The 21,189-nt window shown below is 39.2% G+C and overlaps 1 protein-coding gene across 2 annotated transcripts in view; it reads left to right on the forward strand.

Annotated features, from left to right (window-relative positions):
- sorcs3a (sortilin related VPS10 domain containing receptor 3a) overlaps positions 1 to 20,763 on the forward strand; it is a 208,668-nt gene extending 187,905 nt beyond the window's left edge. For both annotated transcript variants that reach the window (XM_061090014.1, XM_061090022.1), the window contains 9 exons: positions 990 to 1,176; positions 4,858 to 4,991; positions 6,016 to 6,139; positions 6,643 to 6,755; positions 14,736 to 14,867; positions 14,950 to 15,049; positions 16,420 to 16,525; positions 17,317 to 17,477; positions 20,467 to 20,763. In XM_061090014.1, coding sequence (XP_060945997.1) covers positions 990 to 1,176; positions 4,858 to 4,991; positions 6,016 to 6,139; positions 6,643 to 6,755; positions 14,736 to 14,867; positions 14,950 to 15,049; positions 16,420 to 16,525; positions 17,317 to 17,477; positions 20,467 to 20,525 — 1,116 coding nt within the window. In that variant the 3' untranslated portion in view covers positions 20,526 to 20,763. The remainder of the gene's footprint in view (positions 1 to 989; positions 1,177 to 4,857; positions 4,992 to 6,015; positions 6,140 to 6,642; positions 6,756 to 14,735; positions 14,868 to 14,949; positions 15,050 to 16,419; positions 16,526 to 17,316; positions 17,478 to 20,466) is intronic.
- Positions 20,764 to 21,189: the final 426 nt, after the last annotated feature.

Consider the following 21,189-nt stretch of genomic DNA (forward strand, 5'->3'; position numbering starts at 1 on the left):
GATTCACAATGTCCTGCTTAAAGCTACAGTGTTTAACCAGCCACGGCCTTAAGCATTATGGTTTTAGGTTGGCGGTCCATCCATCCCACTCTCGTGAACTGGACCGCTGTGATGGCATTTCTTCATTTTTTGAACCCAGGTGTGACCTGATAACATTTTGGTGGACAAAGGTCAACTTATCAAAGTGATATTTTTGTCTATTACTCAAAATGAAACATTTGTAAAGGAAGGGAGCATCGTCACCTTTTCCACAGCAACCTGAATGGTTGGCGGAGGCCAACAACCTCTGCCCTGGTAATCACTTAGTGAAGTTCAACAAATGGGACTTTAGAGCTGTCAGTCAAACAGTGAAAACTTACTGTGGCTGACTGTTTGGTGGGGATTTCTTGAGGCATTGATCTGATTTAATCAAGCTTTATAACCACTTATCTGTATTTTTCTTCATTGAGCATGACACCTTCTTCAATTGCATGGTTTTGTTGTCGGTATGACAAGATTGCAAATTTCCAATTTTCCCACTAGGGGGAAGTAGTTTGTTCACTTATGCACAATAACAATGTGCCATAACAATAGTTACACTAATACACAAACTAACACATGGTCCACAAGAACATTAGTGAAGCTCATGAGCATACTTTGAGCCAAAACTAATATAATAAATCAATTAATGAATAAAGAGCAAACCATATTAATGCAGATAAAATAGTCTAATTTATTTAAGATGAATACAAACAGTGAAGCGAAAGAGATGCGTACAACATGTGTCCGTACAAGTTCTTTTGAAAACACCAGCTGGCTCTGGCAGGCAAATACCACATGTTAAACCTCTGAATAGCTCTGTGGGGAGTTCATTCACTCATGCTCCTTGTCACCAAAACTGCTGATTATATTAACATGCAATCACACTTTGAGTGTCAGCGAGTGATTGAGAAAGAAACAAGGTTTGTGATATCACAGGTCACACTGAGCTCTGCTGTGCTGTGTTTCAGGGGGATTCTTTACGGACCAACATCCAGCTGGATTTCGGTGACGGCACAGCCGTGTCGTATTCCAACCTCAGCTGGACTGAGGAGGGAATCAAGCACGTCTACAAGTCTGCTGGAATATTCCGTGTCATAGCACTGGCAGAGAACACGCTGGGTTTTGACACCACAACGCTCTTCCTGCATATCACATGTAAGGGCTCTCACTATAAACACCATGGTGCCATTGTTTTTTGTAAAGGGCTTCATTTCTCTCTGGGGATTGTAAGGAAGATGTTCCCATCAATTTCCAAAATTCTATTTTTGCTCCTCTCACTTTTCTTGTTTCAGGTTTTCTTCCTAATATCTCTCTGAAAACTATTCCCTCCCTGTCTGGCCACCGCAGTCCAGACAACAGCTCCAGACAGCAAACTTAACAAGAGTGGTATAACAAGTGTTTGTGTTCTTGTATCGCCCTGGGTTTCTCCTCTCAGGCTGCATACAGGTGGCTGTTCCTCTCCGGAGGAGGTCGGTGGGACTGTTTGCAGTCTAAAATGAACACGTGCAAAAACTACATGGGGAAAGACAAAAATCTGCTAGCTTTGTTTTATATTGTATATATTATATGGAATATAATGATAATATATGTTTTATATTATATATCTAGATATTATGCTTTAAGAGGTTTTTAAATGATAGAAAGTAATGTACCTAAGTGTAAATTAAAAATTATTTTAAGCTGTGCTAGGATTTGTGCTTATATTGTTAATGCACACACAAAATGCAATTTCAAAACCAAAATCCAAAGTGTCCTGTGCGCAGGATGGTGTAATTCAGTTGATAAACACATCTTTTGGGAGAAAGGTCATTACAAACGTCACGTGTCTCTGTGAGATGTCAGTGTGGGCAGAGGCAGACACGGTGAAGTGGGCCTTCTGGGCCACTCCAGCTAATTGCCGGTTACCTGAGGAAACGACTCCAGCACAATGGATTATTTTTAAATAGAGCAGATTTTACACAGCACCTTACATGACAAATTAGAAGATCACCTTTTTTTTCAGCTAGACTCAGTGGCAATAAGTTCCTTTCAGTGTCTTCTTCTGGTTAGTTAATCTTTCATTAATTTCATTGTTCAATCCATTTTAATTCAACACCTTACCATGCTGATGTGTCAGTCAGTGTGTTCTGGATTTATATATTTCTGATAGTGATCATTTATCTGCATTTATTCCAAAGTGTGTGAGCTTCCCTACAGTGATTTTTCTCTGCTGAGCGTTTTTAGTACCAAACGACTGACTCTCATTGACACACATAAGTGCACAAGCACACACACACACGCACACACACACACACACACCAAGCATCTCAAACTGAGGATAAAGATTAGTTCTGGTTAAAGAGGATGAGAACTAACCGAAGCCCTGGCGAGACGAGCACCCCCAGACCACAGCACGACACCAGGCTTTCGCTGCAGTTTTTCTAGGAAAGTAGTGAATTGCATCTGAAACTTCATCCCTGAGATTAGTGTAAAGCAACCTAGACCCCTGTCAGGTCCTGTTTGGTTCTTAGTGGGGATGTTTTCAAGCATTACCCAGAAGGTATCATGTCAAAAATGACGGCGTTGACATATTTTCTGTGTCAGAATGGGACTTTTTTAGGTGAAATCACCATAGTTACAGAGCCAAAAGCAAAATGTTATCATCAGGGAGTTTTACTGTGACCACTTCATACTGTCAGACGTTGTCAGAATATCGTTTGATCATCTGTCACTTTGAATTACTCAAGACAACTTTTTGGCGATCATTTCCCAGGAACTCATTTGCTGCTGGGTGCGCCCATAAATCTAATGTGTTTGCAAATAAGTGGTCAGGATAGATTGGAATAACTATGATCTATCTACATGTATATGCTACTAAAATGCCAAAAAAACTGTGATCTTGCCAGGATTTCAGTTTTAATCATGACAATGAAATGTGTTCACGATGGACGTATCTTCAGAAGGATCAAATTATCTCTTTTCTGGACAATATCTGCTCATACACCCAAAGCACTATTAGAATTTACATGGTTTCAGGCAACCCTGAGCAAAAGGACAAAGAAAAGATGCCAAGGCTGATATTGAAAAAAACAACAGTAAATTGACTCAACTTGCCTGGTTGTAGATCTTGCTAATAACATTTCATTTAGTTGAGTACCGTGCATATGAGATAGCTGTTTGGAGAAAGAGTTGAGCTATCGTAGCTGGAAAGTGTCCTCTTTTTCAAAAACAGCACCCATAAATCGTCTGAGCTGCAGTTGATCATGACCCCATAGTTCAGTTTTATTGTTAAGCCGGCCAGAGTGGCTGTAGTAATTATGGCAGGAGCAAAGTAGCAATTAGTATAAAGAGCAAAAAGGCCACATTCGAGGGAGGTTGGGATAGATGGATCAACACAATGTAGAACCGCTGTTTGTTTTCTGAGTCAAACAGTCTGCGTTGTTTCTTTCTTCCTCATCCTCAATCACATTCATTTTTTTTCATTGTTGCTATGACAACAAATATCCAACTATTTTAAGGAAATACTTACTTTAATCCAGTCCAGTCTAGAAGAAACGTAACTGCTCCATGAGCAGACTGGGGCACTATTTCAGTAGAAGCTCCAGTGGGTCATGGCACAGGAGGGACAAAGCACTTACAAGGGACAGTTCACCGAAAAATGAAAAATTCACTCATTATCTACTCACCACCATGCTGGGGGGTGGGTGAAGTGTTTAAAGAATCGGTGCCCAGTTACTTCAATTGTATTAGTTTTGGCTGCAATGCTGTTTTCCCCTGAAACTCCAAAAGTGTCTTGTGGACTCAAGCACTTCCAACCCTCCATCGGCCTAGTGGTGAGTACATGCTGTTACAGCAGACAGGATAAAAAAAACTGAGAAAGTCTATCATGTGAGGATTATTTTCCCTCCACTATACATGAAAGAATAATGCCCATTTACAGTCGTTATTAGTAGTAATAAATGTACCGTTACATCTCGATATCTTCACAACAAAGTGGAATCTGAGACCAAGAAAATAATCACATGAACACAACAGTCTTTCATCTCCTGCTATCACAGCATGCACACTGTTAAAAGGCTCACCATATGGTGTATTTCTTACCTATGAGGCAATCTCAGTACACCTGCCAGCATGAGGTTCGGACACAATAATTGGACGGCTGTCTGACTCATTTTCCATTTATCGAGTCTGAAAAAAAACAGACATTAAAGTGGAACAATTCTGTTACAGTATGATTAAGATTTAGTTTGTGAGCAGCCTTTGCTTTTTTTTTTTATGTATTTGCTCCAATTCAGTTTTATATAACATACTATTTTTGGCCAATGAAGATAATCTTCATCAAACTGGTCGTACAGTAAGAGGTCATATCATTTTGAATTTTCTAATTCGATCCATCATTTCATGTCAACACACTCTGGGCAAGAACTCTTCCCCCCGCAGGGTAAATCTTTTCTAAGAGTGTATACTGTTTGGATCTATTCATCCATCCATTTTCTTTATCCACTTTGGATCCATCCACCCATCCATTGTCTTTATCCATTTATCCTGTTCATGGGGAATAAGGTGCGGACAGGAGATGGATCCTACCCTTGAATGCAGGTAGACAACTTGGACAGGTCACTACTTTATCACTGGGCGAAGACACATATACACTTTTGGAATATTTTTTTATTTCTCCCAAGGTGCAGGTCTTGGACTGATGGAGAAAAGCATTTGAATGTGATGATGTTTGTTTCTCTCCCTCGGACAATCGTTACACTCTTTGTGCTTCCACAAGTCTCAAGGGAGTCTCAGAGCAAGTCACCATGCACAGGACCGTGACTTCTTTGTTGTGTTTCTTTTCTTGAACTCTTGTAGGTCCAGTGGAACATGTTCAACTTCTTGCTCCCTTTGTGGTCATACGAAACAAGGAGGTGAACATCACAGCAGTGGTGTTGCCCAGTCACCCACGTACCGTCACCTACTTCTGGTGGCTGGGCAACAATACAGAGGTAAATCATCCAAGAGATGACCCATTAATATACATTTTAGTATTAATTTATTTTGCTTGATATGTCAGATTTTTCATGTTTTATTACTTTTGTAAGTTTTGGTATAAATTCGAAAGGTTCTGCAGCTAGCCAAAAGGAATTTGTATGTACAGGATAACTAAAATCATAATGCAATTCCATTTGGTAAAAAAATCCCTCAGACATTAGTTTGTCTGTAGTTGCTCCTTTTGTGTTTGTTGTTACAATACACTTTCAGCAAAAATGTCAGGGTCACACGCATTAAATAGATTTGTATGAAAATTTACAGACTGGAGTTTGTACATACATTCATGGTCCTCAGAGGATCCTCCAAGAATGATGCCCACACCTTTGGCACCAACCTGAGGTTGACATAAGTGTCCTTAGAAATGCTTGCTAGACTGTCGTATAATTGGTGCGAATATTCACGGCTCTCGGGGAGAATCATAAAGCATTTGTGGATGGTTTGACTAAGAGCCATCAACCTTTGCACTCATCAAGTGGAATATATCATCCACAATATGAACACCCTACATATTTGGGTAAATTAGTAATGTTTTCCAATACAACACTTAACTATGATGGTACAATGGGAAACAGGGTAGTATAAACCATCAACCCATACACAAAAGACAATGGCAAAACAATGTTGAACCTCATTTTTTACTTTTCAACTGTTATCAAAGTTCAAAGTTGAAGTTGCTCGTTGGCCAATGCCATACACCAAAATGTGTGGTAGATTACATTAAATTTTAGCATTGTTATATCATAGATAAAGTGCTTGCCTTTCCAGTATAGTAAAACCCATATGAGCATTATAAAATATCCACCTAACAAATATGTTCCTCTTATACCTTTCACAACCTTTTATTTTGTCAAAGTACTTGGACTAATGATATAAGCTATATATCCATATGTGTACTAAATAAGGCATGGTGTAGTGTAGAGCAGTTGTGCCATGTGCAGTGTAACAGGATTTCTTAACCTCTTAGTTGTGTGCTTGCAGCCAGTGATAACGTTGGACGGGAGTATATCACACACCTTCACGAATGAGGGAATGCACACCATCACAGTCCAAGTGGCTGCAGCCAACACCATACTGCAGGATACCAAGACCATAGCAGTCAAAGGTCAGTGCTTGTTTTCTTATTGTGCCCAAGTCTGTAATAGTAATAACTTTCCAGCTTTTAATGTGCAAAAGAAATTTCAGTCTCATTTAAAGCAGTTAAGTACATTGCAATTCATCGTTTTTGAATCAGGGTTATTCTGCCTATTCCCTGGGTTGTTCCTTTCTGAAATTAATCTGCTGCTTGAGTAAAATACCTCTAAAGAATATCTTTTCATTTGAAATGTAGTAATCTGGCAGCAAGTATCTGTATAATGCAGTGATTTATGACCAGCAGATGGGATGGCATAAAGCTGAGACATTTTTCTAATTATCTCAAAGTGCATCTGGTACATTTAGCCAAAGGGAAGTGCAGGGATATGTGAAGCCCTCTTCTTTTCATCAAGTGTTAACTACCTGAAACTCAACTTGAGCAAAATGACAGTTGGCACAGCTCCATGAGAATAATGCCCTGAGAGCCGAGTGAATAAATGGTTGATTTCCCCCCCCCCCGACTCTCCTCGACAGAATTCTTCAAATCTCTACTTTTATCTTTCTCACCTAATCTGGACGAGTTCAACCCCGACATACATGAGTGGAGACAGGATGTGGGGAGAGTAATTAAGAAGGCTCTGCTTCAAGTGAGTGATTTTCATTTTCTCCGTCCTTCCATCTCTCCTCCTTCCTTCTACCCCTCTGTATCTCTGTCTTCTTTCTTAACTGTCATTTTATCGCCCACTCTCTCTCTCTCACCCTACTATTATTCAATTATTTCCTATAACCCTATTGCCTTTGCTGCCCAGCGCCCCAAGCTCATTCCTGTGGCAAGATAACTACCTTGGGCGACTGTGATTCATCATCAGACAGGTGTGAAGACGCCTCTGCTTCCCTTGTCTCCCAGGAAGGCTTCATTAGCACCGATTCCTTCATTTAAAAAGTCACAGTTAAAATTATTCTCAAAACTAAAACCATTGATTTTGACAATACCTGTTGCTAAGTCTTGTGTGTGTGTGTGCGTGTGTGCGTGCGTGTGTGCGTGCGTGCGTCCGTGCGTGTGTGCGTGTGTGTGTGTGCGTGTGTGTGTGCACGTGTTTGCACACTTTAACGTAGGAGGGCTGGAAGTGCTCTTAGTGTCTTAGTGTGTGTGGGAAGCACGCACATTATTTAAAGGGCTGCCCATCTCCTCATTCACTGCTCATGAATAGCGGACTGCATTTGGTGGTGCTGTACTTTTGGCCATCATATTGGCCATATTGAGAGTTAGAGCGGCAGGTGGGTGCTTTTGGAGGAAGAAGTAAGTGGTTGAAGGGGATCTCATGCGTAATCTGAATAACTCAGACTGAGGCCTGTTTTTTCAGAGCCACTTGGTTTACCTTTTCCTGGGCATATAATTTAAAGTCAAATCATTTGACAAATAAAGTTTTTTTTAACTTCTAAGTTCATGACAGACATATTGCTCAATCAAGAAGCAAAGTAACAAGTATGGGGTCGATTATTTAGACAGAATCAATATTAACAACCCTGTAGACACAATGTTGGTTTGTTTATGTGTGAACTGAAGGGACTCAACTGAAGGTCTATATTTCACTCTAAAATGCACCACCAGGGTTATTGATGTGTTCTCGAGCCATTAAAGGCCTGTGCACTTTGTTAATCACACAAGTCAAAGAGAATTGTGTGAGAGAACACAAGGATTTTATTTCGTATTAGTAACATCACAGTTAAACTCTTGTATTATGTCTATGTGCCAAAGATTTTAATTGTAAGGGGGGCTGACAGGCCTGCAGTACATTCACTGTGTGAGTGGGATGTTGTAGCATTATACGATATATTAGGTCCTGCAACTTTTATCTTTGCAAGTGCCTTTATTTCGTATTGTGTTTGAGGGCTGCATTGTTAAGCAGCAGTTAGCGTATTCCTTTTTCTGTGTCATATTACAGCAGGCAAAAAAAAAGACTAGATAACTAATCAGACAGAGCGAGCAAGTGCCCTGAGGCCCTGGAGCTCCCTGGAGCTCAAAGGCTCCACGTTCACATCGTGGAAAATTAGTTTGTAATAACTTGATAAATCACTCATTTGTTTGTTAATACTGCATGCACAAAATACACCTAAAATAATAAGGCTGAACACTGTTGTAAGTTTTAAATCTTTTAACACAGTCATTTCCATTTATACTTGGATGTTTTTTAAGATGATGCAAAGTACAGTCTTTTCTGAACATGCTTATCGTACTAATATTAAATCTATATTGTATTATTTGCTAAAACACATACCACTGTTAATCAGAAGTCATTAGAGTTCAGCTGAATAAATTGGATGAATTCATTATCTCGCGGAGTTGCAGTCTTTTTCTCACAAATCTCCCCTTTTGTTCTCCCCTGGACATTCAGGGCTGCAGTGGAGGGACAGTGACACAAAGACTCTAAAACACTAAACTTTAAATGAGTATTTGAAAAGAACCAGGGCTGTGGAGTTTTGTCCTCCATCACTTCTGCTGAAATTGATTTGAGGATGGATTGATTTAAGGTCAGTATGAAAAGAGGAGTGATAACAGTAAGCACATGGGCACCTGACTATTTATAGTGTCGGATTAAGTGTCAGCTCAAAGTGAAGTTTGCACATAGCAACCAGCTGAGTACCCCTCACCTTCACCTCCCAAGCATGGAAGAGAATCTACAATGGCCTTCACAAAACTTAAAATCTGGGTCCTCTCCAGAGCCGGTGATTGGTTTGTCCATGCTGGGCTGCTGTGGAAACATGTGTGACATAGAAGGCTCCAACAAATAAACAAGTCTTTGTTTTAGGTGATGGCAGAAAAATTAAAACAAACAGCGGTCCTTTGAGTCTTACTTAAAAAATACTATCATCAAACATAGAAAAAAAATCAGTTCAAATTTAATCCAGAGGTCATGTTATGCTGAAAAATAGATTTAGATTCTTGATTGCAGCTTGAAAATGAGTGCTTTTCTTATCAATGACATCATAGTTACCACAAAAAAATGTAAACAGAATTGAAGAAAGAAAGACTCTACCTTACCTGATTGATTTTGTGTCCCTCTCACACCTAGTTAGTCAATAATAATAATAATAATAATAATAAGGCCTTGTACAAGAAATGCAGCTCAAAGTTCTTTACATACAATATAGATGAAAACACACATTTTTTAAAAAAAAATAAAAATATTTTCGAATAACCTAGAAGAGCTGAAGAACATGTTAAAATGACAGTTAAAAGAATAGGGCATAAAGTAGAAAAAAAATTGATAATGCAGGCGTGCAGGCAAGTGCAAGATCTTGGTTGAAGTAAAGAGAAATGTTTTAAGTTTTCTATGGATATATATACATCTAGATTCTCTGAGCAGTCTGTTTCAAACCTATGGAGCGCAGTTTAAAAAAACTGCATCTCTGATTGTTGTTTGGACCCTCTAATAGATTTGCTGCAGGTGATCTCAGTGTTAGAGGGAACATAGTTAACTAGAGAGTCAGCTATGTAACTCAGCCCTCGACCAATCAGAGCCTTGTATGTAAGGAAGAGGACCCTAAAGTCAATCCTGTGTGTAATAGGTGACCAGTGCAGAGCAGTTGGAACTGGACGAATGTGTTCTCTCCCCTTGGTTCTGGTTAACAGCCGAGCTGCAGAGTTCTGCATGAGCTGGAGTCTCAATTGTCTTCTTTGTGAAGCCTGTAAAAAGTTCATTACAGTTATCAAGATGATTGGAAAGGAAGGCATGAATCAGCTTTTCAGCTTTTGTCTGATCTATAAATGGAAATAAGAATAATTACTATTATTTTACGGGGAAAAGTGCATTGTACTTATGGAATGGAATAGCGCATTAAAATGGTGTCACATCCGTTATGTGTTTTGTTATTATATTACACGTGTGTAAAAGTGCTTATGTGTCACTTTTGTTTGTTTCTATCTTTTTCCCATTATCCTGTTAGCTTGTAGACCCTCTTGATATCAGTTTGATATCAGCTGTAGATCTGTTTATGAGGCGGGAGCCGACACAAAGTTCATTTCCAGACAAATATATTGTCCAAGTGGTGACAGGAAGTGCTTCTTTTTAACCAGCTCTTCGTTATGGTTGAAAAACTCCTGCTCCACACGGAGGCCAGTCCACAGCTGATGGTCTTTTCAGCATAGTAAACAACTCCCCAGCAATAAAACAGGAGATGAGAGAGGGAACGACTTGCAATTAAAGTTAAGGTCCATTTAACTGAGGTGCGGTGTGTATTGTCCCATAGTCGAATCTTTCGAATCATGACTTTGCACTCTTCACCTATAGGCTCATTTCAGTGCCTTTTGTCTCTTTGTTCTGAATGCAGACTCAGTAATGGAGGTTATTTCATTCCTCTCCTTCTAGAGACAGCCATCTCCCTCTCACATCGCCATAACGCTTCATAGCTCAAACTCATGCAGATTTTCATACTCCCACGTAGCTTCCCTCAGAGGTTCATACAAACTATGAAGCTAACATCTCCACATTGCTTTCCCAAAGGCACCGATACAATTTATTTGGTAAATCATGCACAGTAATGTGATCTTTTCATCTTTTCACTCAGTTAAGCAATCGTGATGTTGATAATTAACTCTCAGATGACTGAACGCACATTAGATTCTCCTTCCAGTAGCTGAAACACAATCTGGATTTATAATTCTGACTGTAATGATTGGTATTGGTTTGGTGGGGGAAGATCATGGGTAATGTCTGAAGTATTAGTAAAACAGGAGCACAGCTCGTGGAGGGGGTCCACCAGTTTGGTCGTGACTGAAATATCTCAGTTATTGGATGCAATTACATGTCCAGACATTCATACTCCTCAGAGGAACAATAGTAGTTTCCTTTCACTTTTCCTCTGACAGCAACATGAGGCCGATATTTTTGTTTTTTTATGAAAATATTGGATTTAAGGTCTTTGGAGGATGAATCTGGATTACCCCCTTTCATATTTAATTAAGTCATCATACATATACAGACATTAAAGATTATCAGAGTGATTATTGAGGAGATTTCATGCAAGTGGTTATACACAGGTGGGCTTGATGATGGACAGTTGGTCCACCAGTTTGCTCCAGACTAAAGTGTTTCATAGTTATTGCACGTATCTACATACAATTAGGTAAAGCATTTATTTTCCCTCTGAAGTTATTAGTTATAATGGTGATACCTTAACTATTGCCATCATTTGTTTAAAAATGTAACTAGCCAAATAGCCTACCACGTTCTCATCATCCTCAGCTGTACTTTAGGTTTAGTGCCAAATAAGAAATGTTAGCATGGTAATGTGATAATTTAATATGCAGTCAAGCAGGACATTGTACCTAAAGACATCAACTTTCTAGCCTCATTTTTTTCTTTAGTAAATTGAGCGTGAGCTCTTGATTATTCAGATGAAGTATAACCTTAAGATCATCATCTCAGCTCATCTTCTTCAAATAGTATTCCCTCAAATGAACTTGGAACAGGTAACTCACAGACTGCCTCACTTGTCTCAATCAGATTATTTTTTATCCAGCAGTAAATTTGCAGAGCATCATAGAGGAGCGTTCCAGTCAGCTTTGTAAACTAATGACTGACTGCGATGAGAACAAACATGGTCTGAGTGTATTGATTTTCTTTTTTCAGACCCCATTGCCTCTGCTGCCACCCTATTCACTCCATCCCCCCCACCACCAGCCCTTCTCATTGCAAGTCATGCCCACGGCTATCATTTGTCCACTACTTTGGTACTCAAATAGCAATTCCTGTGCTTGATAATTGATGTGCTTTGGCTCTACCCACTCCATTGTCCACCCGGGCCACAGAGAAAAAGATAAAAATATCACAGGCTCTAAAAATGAAGAATGATCACCACACAGGCCCTGAGTCCTTTGCTTGTATAAAAAAAAGACTATAGGCTTTTCGGGAAACAAAAACAGAAGCATTTGCTGTGCTTCACACTTGTTTATCAAAAGAAAAATGAGCTTTGAAAAATGAGATGAAGCCAGAAAACTTTCACCAAATACTATTCTTTATTTGTATCAAGTGAAAAACTGCTACTTGCCTGAAGGTTATCCGGATTTTGACATTCATATTCAGAATATTTCCATGCATGCCTTCATTTAACACTTTACTTAAATTTGATGTTAGAGCTTCTTGTTTAAGGTTATTAATCGTGACTTGCTTTATTGATGACTGAACAATGTCCCATACTAAACCTTTAAAAACCTTTGTACTCACATATGTAAGCAGTAATTCCCAATGTTGATAATTTGATTTAGAGAAATTCTGCCATGAACTGAAATATTCTAGGTGCTAATGTGCAATTGTACATTTTAGTAGAAGAGAAGCCGGCAGAGCATCAATGTAATGAGGCGTGATTCTCTCGGAGGACTCTATATATATCTCGATGTATGCCCCAAATTGCACAGTTATCCACACAATATTGCTCAATCCAATCTCAACCAGCTACTGGAAGCAAAACCAACTAATCATTGCTCCCATGTTGTTTACTCTATGGCTAGAACCTGTCTCACTTTCCTTGGCGGGGAACGCCAGTCATGCTCTGCTTCAAATCACATTGCTGTGCAGCTATCGTGTTTAGCAGTGGCATTGCGGAGAGTAGCGCAGGCTTTATATAACACAGAAAACGTGGATGTAGAAGGTTGTAAAAGCATCTGCAGAATGACAACAGGAGACTGAGGTGCTAAGGGAATCAGACTGCACATCCACCAGGCTTCTCTTCAAACCATCTTTATTTATAACACGACGAGTACAATGACAAATGCACCATCCTACAATTACTATTCAAGAAAGGATGTTTTCAGTTCATGCAGAGTGTAGAGAAATTTAACCCTCACCTTCTCATAGGGAGTAACAATAAAGTATATTTTAAGACATTCGATATCAAGTTGAAGAGGCCTAAAACATGTCTTGTGAGGCCCCCGTGAATTTTGTGATGTTGTGGTTTATGGACTTTGAGGAAACTGTGCTCTATGGGGAACTATAAGGAATTGTCTGATGGCATTATCTCCTTTCCTGCTGTAAAGGATGGTCCAGTATCTGCTAAAGGAGATCAAATAGGAAGCATGAAACTCCTCTCCTTCTTGCTTTTAGACAATTCAACCAGCTCTTATCATGTCTTCCATTCATATACTCTATTCGACCACAGCCCTGGCGTTAATGCACCAAAGATTACCTGCAATCTTACCACTTAAATTAAATAGGAAGGTGGTCTAGGCTGTATATGGCCAGCAGTCTGTACGCAAATGTGTGTGGCGCTAAAGTAAAAGGCCATTTATTCCACTGATGTCCAAAGATAAGTTGTACTAATCACATAAACTGGCTTGGTTCATTGTATCTGAAAATTGGGACAGACCGAAGAAGAGACTCTTCTGTTTTGCTTTGGTGTCTTTCTCTTTTTCTTCTTTAAATAATCAGAAACAGTAAGTGGACTGCTGCTTCCTGTAAGATAAATACAACTCAGGTTCATTTCATATTTGGCTGATTTATTGTATCTACTGATACTTATCTCAATGGATTTGGACTGTTTCATGTCTTTAAAAAGTCTTTATCCGTAACCAGATTACAGAGGTATAATCAGTGTCATTCTTCCTGAACGTTACCACTTTAAAATACTGATGCATGAACTTGTAGTTGATGCAGTTTAACTGCATTAATCAACTTTTGCATGTCAAACCAGCCACAAGTAACGTGTCCACTCAACCTTGTAACACTAAGGTAATATAAGCTTGATTGCCTTGTCAGTTTATTCTAACCACAGTTTTGATCTTTTATAAACTAAAACAAAAAGTAAGGAATTTTTAAATATATTTTTTTTTATTACCTCAAAATGTGTTTTGACAAAAAGTATATTCCCTTCTCAGTTAAAACAGAATTACACATACACTCATAACCTTAAAGGATTGGAAGAAGGTGAAAGTAATCCTGCAACTTGAAAATCATCACTGACGTGTGAACCATCTTTTTCTCTTTTTCTAGATTTAAGTGCTAAGTTTATGTGACCACTTAGCAACCAACAGGGACTCGGCAGGCAGGTAGCTGTATCTTGTGTGAGAGTTATGGTTATGGTATTTAACTGGGAGTGCTGAAAGGCGATGTGTTCCCAGGACTGTGTGTCACAAAGGATGCTTGCAGCCGAGTTGTGGACAAACTTAAAACGATTAGGACAGAAGTACTAAAGGAATGGAGGAGAGTCTTTGCAACAGATTGGATAAAAAGAGGGGTGTATTCTGGATATGTTGCTGATGTTTTCCATATGTCTATCAAAACACATCGTACGATAATAACAATATGTTTGACTATTAAGTATAGAACAATGCAGGAGCTGGCCAAATTCATATTAGATTATAATTCAGATGAGGGAAGTATGTCTGTGGAGGAAATCTGGTATTTGGATTGTTGATGTCTTCTAGAAATGAGAAATTCTCATCGTCACTTCATGCTCACTTTTGTGCTTAGTCTGGTGCCTTGTTGCAGGGAAACTCAACATCCTCAAATAATTCACCGGATGTTTGTATCAACTGCACAAAGTCACACATCTGTATTTCATGGAACTAATAGTATCCATCACCTGTCGGAGCATGACCGCTAATGAAGCCTGTTTCTGCCTTGCTGCAGGTGTCCGACTTCCCGGAGGAGCAGCTCTTGGTAGCCGTGTTCCCGGGAGTTCCAACAGCTGCCGAGCTCTTCCTGTTACCTCACAAGAACCAATCAGAGGGCAAGAAAAAGAGTGAGGACGAGCTGGAGCAGGTGCGTGAGACTATGAGTTGATTCTGCTTGACAAATCATCGAAAAGCTTTTAAAACACTTATTATTCTGTCTGTTTTAACAGGCGTCTGATGTTATTGTAAGTGCACTGAACCAAAACTTGGTGGAGTTCGAGCTCAAGCCTGGAGTGAGGGTGATTGTGTACAACACACAGTTAACGCTGGGTAAGAAACATTTGCTGTCACAGCTTTCAGCACTGCCATTTGTTTATCAACCATAATGTAATGTGCACGTGTAATTAATTTGCCTGTTTTTCATATTCGAAATGCCAAGAAACAGAACTGTGTTTTGACAACAATAATTTTTCTTCGGTCCACCGATTAAAATTCCTGTCAGTCTCTCGCCATCCGAGGCAGCGGAACACAGGGGAGCATGGGAGGGGTTTGATATTGAGTGGAGCTCCTTGAGACGAGGGATCTTTTATGCCTGCCATCAAAAACTGAACATCTGTTCCATTTCTTTTACAGCCACCCAACCACAAAATGAGTGTTACACTGAGTATAATTATGTTGATTATTTAGTCCTTGAGAAAGAACACTGTACATTTTGAGGGCAGGAGCAGAATTGAGATTAGCTTCAGCAGTCAACAACAGAGTTCAGTTCCTAACTCGTGGAGATGGGGAGGCGGGTATGACATTTAACATCCTCCTGCCAAAAAAAAAATTGCTGTTATAAGTATCAAATCAATGCTGGATTCATGGAGCCACATTGATTGTAAATAATGTGGCTGTTCGATGTTTTTTTACTGGCTCAGGCCTTGGCAGTCCTCAGCGACTCCAGTGCCCCATTGCTGGACGGATCTTACATTGTTTCAATTGCTCGACTGGTTTCATTAGACACACAGTCTCTGGAGGCACACAGCCATGAGTTGTCTGTAGCTCAAAGTGTTAGGTATTATCAGTCTGGTATGTGCAGCTCTGTGAGTTCTCTGGTGTGCTGCACTCTACTGACACGGGAGGTGTACCCAGCTGGATCCCTCTTTATATTTCACCTCGAAGAAAAGGTAAAAAGAGTCGTAAAGCTGCTTTGAGAAAGGTCAGGCGCACACATGCCTCCATCTCTGAGCAGAACGGCTCGGCAGTAGCTTTAAAACTTTGGAAAATACTCTGTAATTTCCCTGCAGTGACAGACATTAATGCACTCTTCATAATAATGAGGAGAATTCGAGTCAGATTCCTTGTGAGCAAAACCACAAGCTGTGACATTAATCGGACTAAGTGGCCATTTGGTTGGGCTCTTGTTTTTTAGATAAATGTAAATGTATTTAACCATTTCAAATCCACTTGAAATATTCAAGCTACCTGCTGCGGTCACATTCTTTGACCAGCAGTAGAAACTGTGATTTAAGCTTCATCTCATCATGCATGTGTCCACATTTATATCCTGTGCATACAAAAGTTTTTCAGACCCCTCCTTTTTTTTATCACATTTTATTTTGGACAAGTGAATGTTGATGTGTAACTTTTAACCTCACAACACCGGAGCACATGTAGCAACGTCAGACTCTTGACTGGGCTCTCCTCCTGTCCCACAGCACCCTTGGTGGACTCCAGCCCCAGACACAGCAGCTCTGCTATGCTCATGCTCCTCTCGGTCGTGTTCCTGGGCCTAGCAGTGTTCCTCATCTACAAATTCAAGAGGTATTTTTATCTTTGCGATTACTTCCACCTGCTGCACATCCAGCACGGCCATATATCTATTACCATCTTCTCCATTATTGATGATACCAGATGAGCACAGTCCGTACCAATCAATTACAGTCCTGTGTGAAAATTGTATTAGACGAGTCCCACTAAAGCATGTAGATGTACTTCTTGTTGGATTCCAGATACCACTCAGCAGTAAAAAGTACCATTAAATGGTTTAATATGCGCTTGCTGTTCGTTGCCCGTTATTTGCTGAATAAATTATTCATACTTGAAATGATTCTCTTGAAAAGTCTGAGGGAAATGGAAAAGCTGTCATTAATTATGGATATACATTTTTCTCCCATTAGTCTGAAGAGGATGCATTTTTCAAAAAGTCTTACAGTTGACAAAACAGGGCAATTAATAACCAAAATGAATAGTAATTGGAAATAAATCGGTTAGTGTCTAAATAAAGATGTATATTAGGTGTTGTAAATGCAGATGCCAATATTTCTGTAATTTGCCCATAAATTATTAACTGGGGTATAATTACAGAATAGTCCCCACACATTTTAAAGTTGGGATGCAACTTTCAGCATCCAGCAACAGAAGAGTTTCCTTTGAGTTTAATTGTGAAATGCATAAGTGTGTCTTTAACAAATGTCTTCTTAAAGTTACTTATTAAAGTGTGGTGAAAGGAAAATTCTAGTTCTTTAACCCTGAAAGAATGAATACATTTCAATTTCAATACATCTCATTGCTCTGAGGCTCATTTGGCAATCTCTTCTTTTTCAAATCTTAAGAAAAATACCTTGGATCAACATATATGCTGAGGTTAACCAGGAGAAGGAGCAGGAGATGATTGGTTCAGTGGGCCAGGGCGACAGCACGCCAAAAATCACCCTGAGTGAGTTCCCCACTTCCAAAGAACTCATGGAAAAGGAACTGGATGCCAGGGTCAAAAGTAAGTGAAGCGATCCATAATGATAGCAAATGAGGTATAATCTAAATGTTTATATGCTCTCATTACTATCAGTGGCATAGACAGTTCCTTGAAAGGGATTTTGTTCTCCTGATGATTTCTGGTTTGTATTGGAGATAAAAGTCATCCTGCTGCATGTACAGAACAATTGTGTGCAAATTCAGTCCTCAGGCATATTTAAAATTATGAATTTGAATTATGTTTCAAATAGACAATTGGCAACTGAACCTCTTTTTAGTTGTTTTTTTTTATCATTTATTGAAGAGGCAGCAACAGAGTAGAGACACTGCTTGGAGAGGTTTAACATAGTAAAGAATAGATTCCTGCAAGGCCTGCAGTACTGAGGAAGATGAATAATTAATAAAAGCAACATGTTTAAGAATGCAGCCTTGAGATTCCAAAGCCCAGCAGGAGCATGAAGAGAGCAGCATTAATCACTTGTCTGTTTGGTCACAATAGCACTTGTTTAGAAAGAATACTTCAGGCCACCATAAAAGCAACTAGGTTGTTAGTGGTCTATTGGGTAAAATCTCACCCTGTCTGTTTTACAGTATTACTAGCAGAAAACAGCACAGGTTGGCAAGTGCAATCCCGACTTGATTTTTTTTCTGTGATGGTTTAATCAAACAGTCGAAGAGGCTCCAGCAGGCTCCCAGCTTTACATGGGTTTTGAAATTCAGCACTGGAGAGAAATTAAACAATTATTCAACCACCACAGAGTAATTTCAGTCCGTTATACAATGAGCTGAGGTTTTATATAGATTAGAAGATAATGTAATAATTATTGCTGTACTGAGAAGATATTAAATAAAGTAGACTTATGAAATCCAATGAACATATTTGTACACCGTAAGAAATAATGAATTCAATAATAGCACTAGAAGAAGAGGATCACATTGAATTTGGTTGTTATTTCCATTCAAAACTAAAAGTATCTAGTTGGGGGTGTGGACCGAGATAAGCGCTATGGAGCAATATCTTGATGGGTGGGTTCCCGACGGTTGGCATGAATTTAAATCCTGAAAACAGCCACTGATCAAAAACTATAAACAATGTGTCACAGTAACACTGGATGCAAACATAACTTGACAAGAGATATACACTCAGCGGTTCTCAGGTATATGCGTATCTACCAAAGGCACAAGTGCTTGAATGATAAGAAGACTAATCGATATGGAGTGACAGAAAAATTCCCAAAAATATGGATATATTGTCGAAGCCAAACTAAGGTCACATATAACCTGGATTCTCACTTTGAAACTGTGGATATCTTGCCCTCTGGCTTTTGAATTGTTGGTCAAACAAAGCAATCTGAAGATTTAATCTTGGAATTTGGGAAAGTTACATTTTATATATTAATTTTTTACTTGTGGTCCTAGAATGTTCATAACATTAAAGGGTATCACAAGAGGCAAAAAAGACTGGTCAATTTTTACCCTCTCCAATTGGTTAAAAGGACACCTTCATTGAAATTCTTACTCCAGGTTCCTGTCATAAATGTGCAGTGTCCAATCCCAGGCTGAGATAACCCAAATTACATCTTAAACCCCTAATGACATCATCAGGGTTAATTTTTCAAACCTAAGGATGCTTCTCCAGAGCCACTTCAAATATTACATAAGTGGCCTCCTAAGGTGAACAGTAATCTTTATCAGTAGCCTCCCAAATCAGTGGAGCTTTCCTAAATATACTGATCTCTGATTCAACTCATGAACAACTAAGCTGATCTCTCATGTCTAAGTGACGTGAAGTTCATTTATCATGAATTTTAAAACTGCCCTTTATTTTATGATAAGTTATTAGAGATGAGCCGGATACTCGGCTGAAACGAGTATCCGGTACGGATAAAGCACTTTTGCCGATCACGAGTATAATATGAGTAATCGGAGTCAATATCTGTGATCGGACTGAATGAAAATCCTCACACAGCGTCACAGCGCTCCTCCCGTCACACACGGCTCTGCTCACTCACTCACTCACAGAACAGCTCTCTGTCTCTCAGTCACTCAGGTTCACTGCGCATCGGGACTGTTCCATAGGCTCAGTCAAGGAAGCAGAAATGATTCGTTCATTTCCCGACTGGGTCTTCGGGTACGAGTCTTTGGAAAAAATTTTACGAGACCTGCATTGGCTCAGTAGAGGAGCGCTGAAGATGCGAGGGACGTTCACTGTCTCCCGGAGAAATGAACACTCTGTGTTTTTAGTATAGAAAGACGTGAATTATATTTGTTCACAAGTCATAATGACTGGTTTTGTTATTTTCACTTTACATTTACACTTACTTTACAGTAAAGTAAACCTCTATTAAATACAGTACAACATGACAGTTTGTATGGTTTGAAATTGTCATTTATTATCACACTGGCATTTAATTATCACGGCAAACAATTACACTGCACTAAACTTTAAGTGTTAATGTAAAGTGAAAATAACAAAACCAGTCTGTATGACTTGTGAACGAATATAATTCACGTCTTTCTATACTAAAAACACAGAGTGTTCATTTCTCCGGGAGACAGTGAACGTCCCTCGCTACTCACTCACACACACACTCTCACACACACACACACACACACACACACACACACACACACACACACACACACACACACACACCTGGTGTGGAAATAAATTAAAAAAAAATAAAAATAAAAAAATCATAAAAAAATTTCAAATTTAAAAAAGAAAGTTATGTTGAACCAGCCCACTTCCACTTCAACAGATACAGATAATGCTGTACTCGCTCATCCCTATAAGTTATCAAAGATTTTTTTTTATAATGGGTCACTTTACAATGCCTATGCTTCTTGACAGCTTCAGAGCCTTTGATTAAACAGCACATTTAAAATTCAGTAATCAACGCAATGTGTCACTATCAAAGAGACTGTTTGTTTTACAGCCATAAAGTGACAGCGCTGAACTAACCATCTTTTCTTCTTGGCTTGTTGTTCTTCTTCTTCTTCTGTTTCAGGGGGAGTTGGAAATGCCTGCGAGAGCACAAGGGAGATTCCAAACTGTACGAGCGTGTAAGGCAGGAGAACACGTCGGTCCATGTACAAAGCAAAGTATTACCGTGTCGGGGTTCTCTTTTTCTGTTTTGTAATTCAACACAGCCGATGTTAATAGTTTTCTAAGGGACCTCATTTATACAGACTTGCATGGATGTCTCGTTCAACAACATCCATGCAGCAAATGTCAATTCCCTCAATGAGATTATTGTAATTACTTGCAAAACGTATTCAGTTTTGTGGATGTATAAACTACATAACGAAATTCATTTGCAGAGTGAAATATCTTTGATCGACACCTATGAAAGGATATGTACATTTCCTAAGAAGTTTGCTTTTAAAAATAATTTCTGCTTATATATAGTCTTCAGTCAAACAGAGAATATTATTGAAATGTACAATATTATCATCTGTTAAATGTATATATTATTACTTTCTACATGCTCATAGTCTGAGTACCATGGCAATGACAGGAGATCTTAAGATGGTCTGTTTTTGAAAGTGTGGTAAAAAATTCAAACATTACTTAAAGATAATCAACTTTGTTTTGCCAAGGTCCTTGACTTGTGCATGTTCTTACTGAGGACACGGTGTATGTGTTGTAGATAGGGCAAGTGTTGTAAATAGTTATTTTCTAATCATTCATCAAAAGAGCCCAGTCGGTTTTGCCTCGACTTCAGTTCTGC

Source organism: Limanda limanda, chromosome 2 (genome assembly GCF_963576545.1).
Source record: "Limanda limanda chromosome 2, fLimLim1.1, whole genome shotgun sequence".
Taxonomy (NCBI): domain Eukaryota; kingdom Metazoa; phylum Chordata; class Actinopteri; order Pleuronectiformes; family Pleuronectidae; genus Limanda; species Limanda limanda.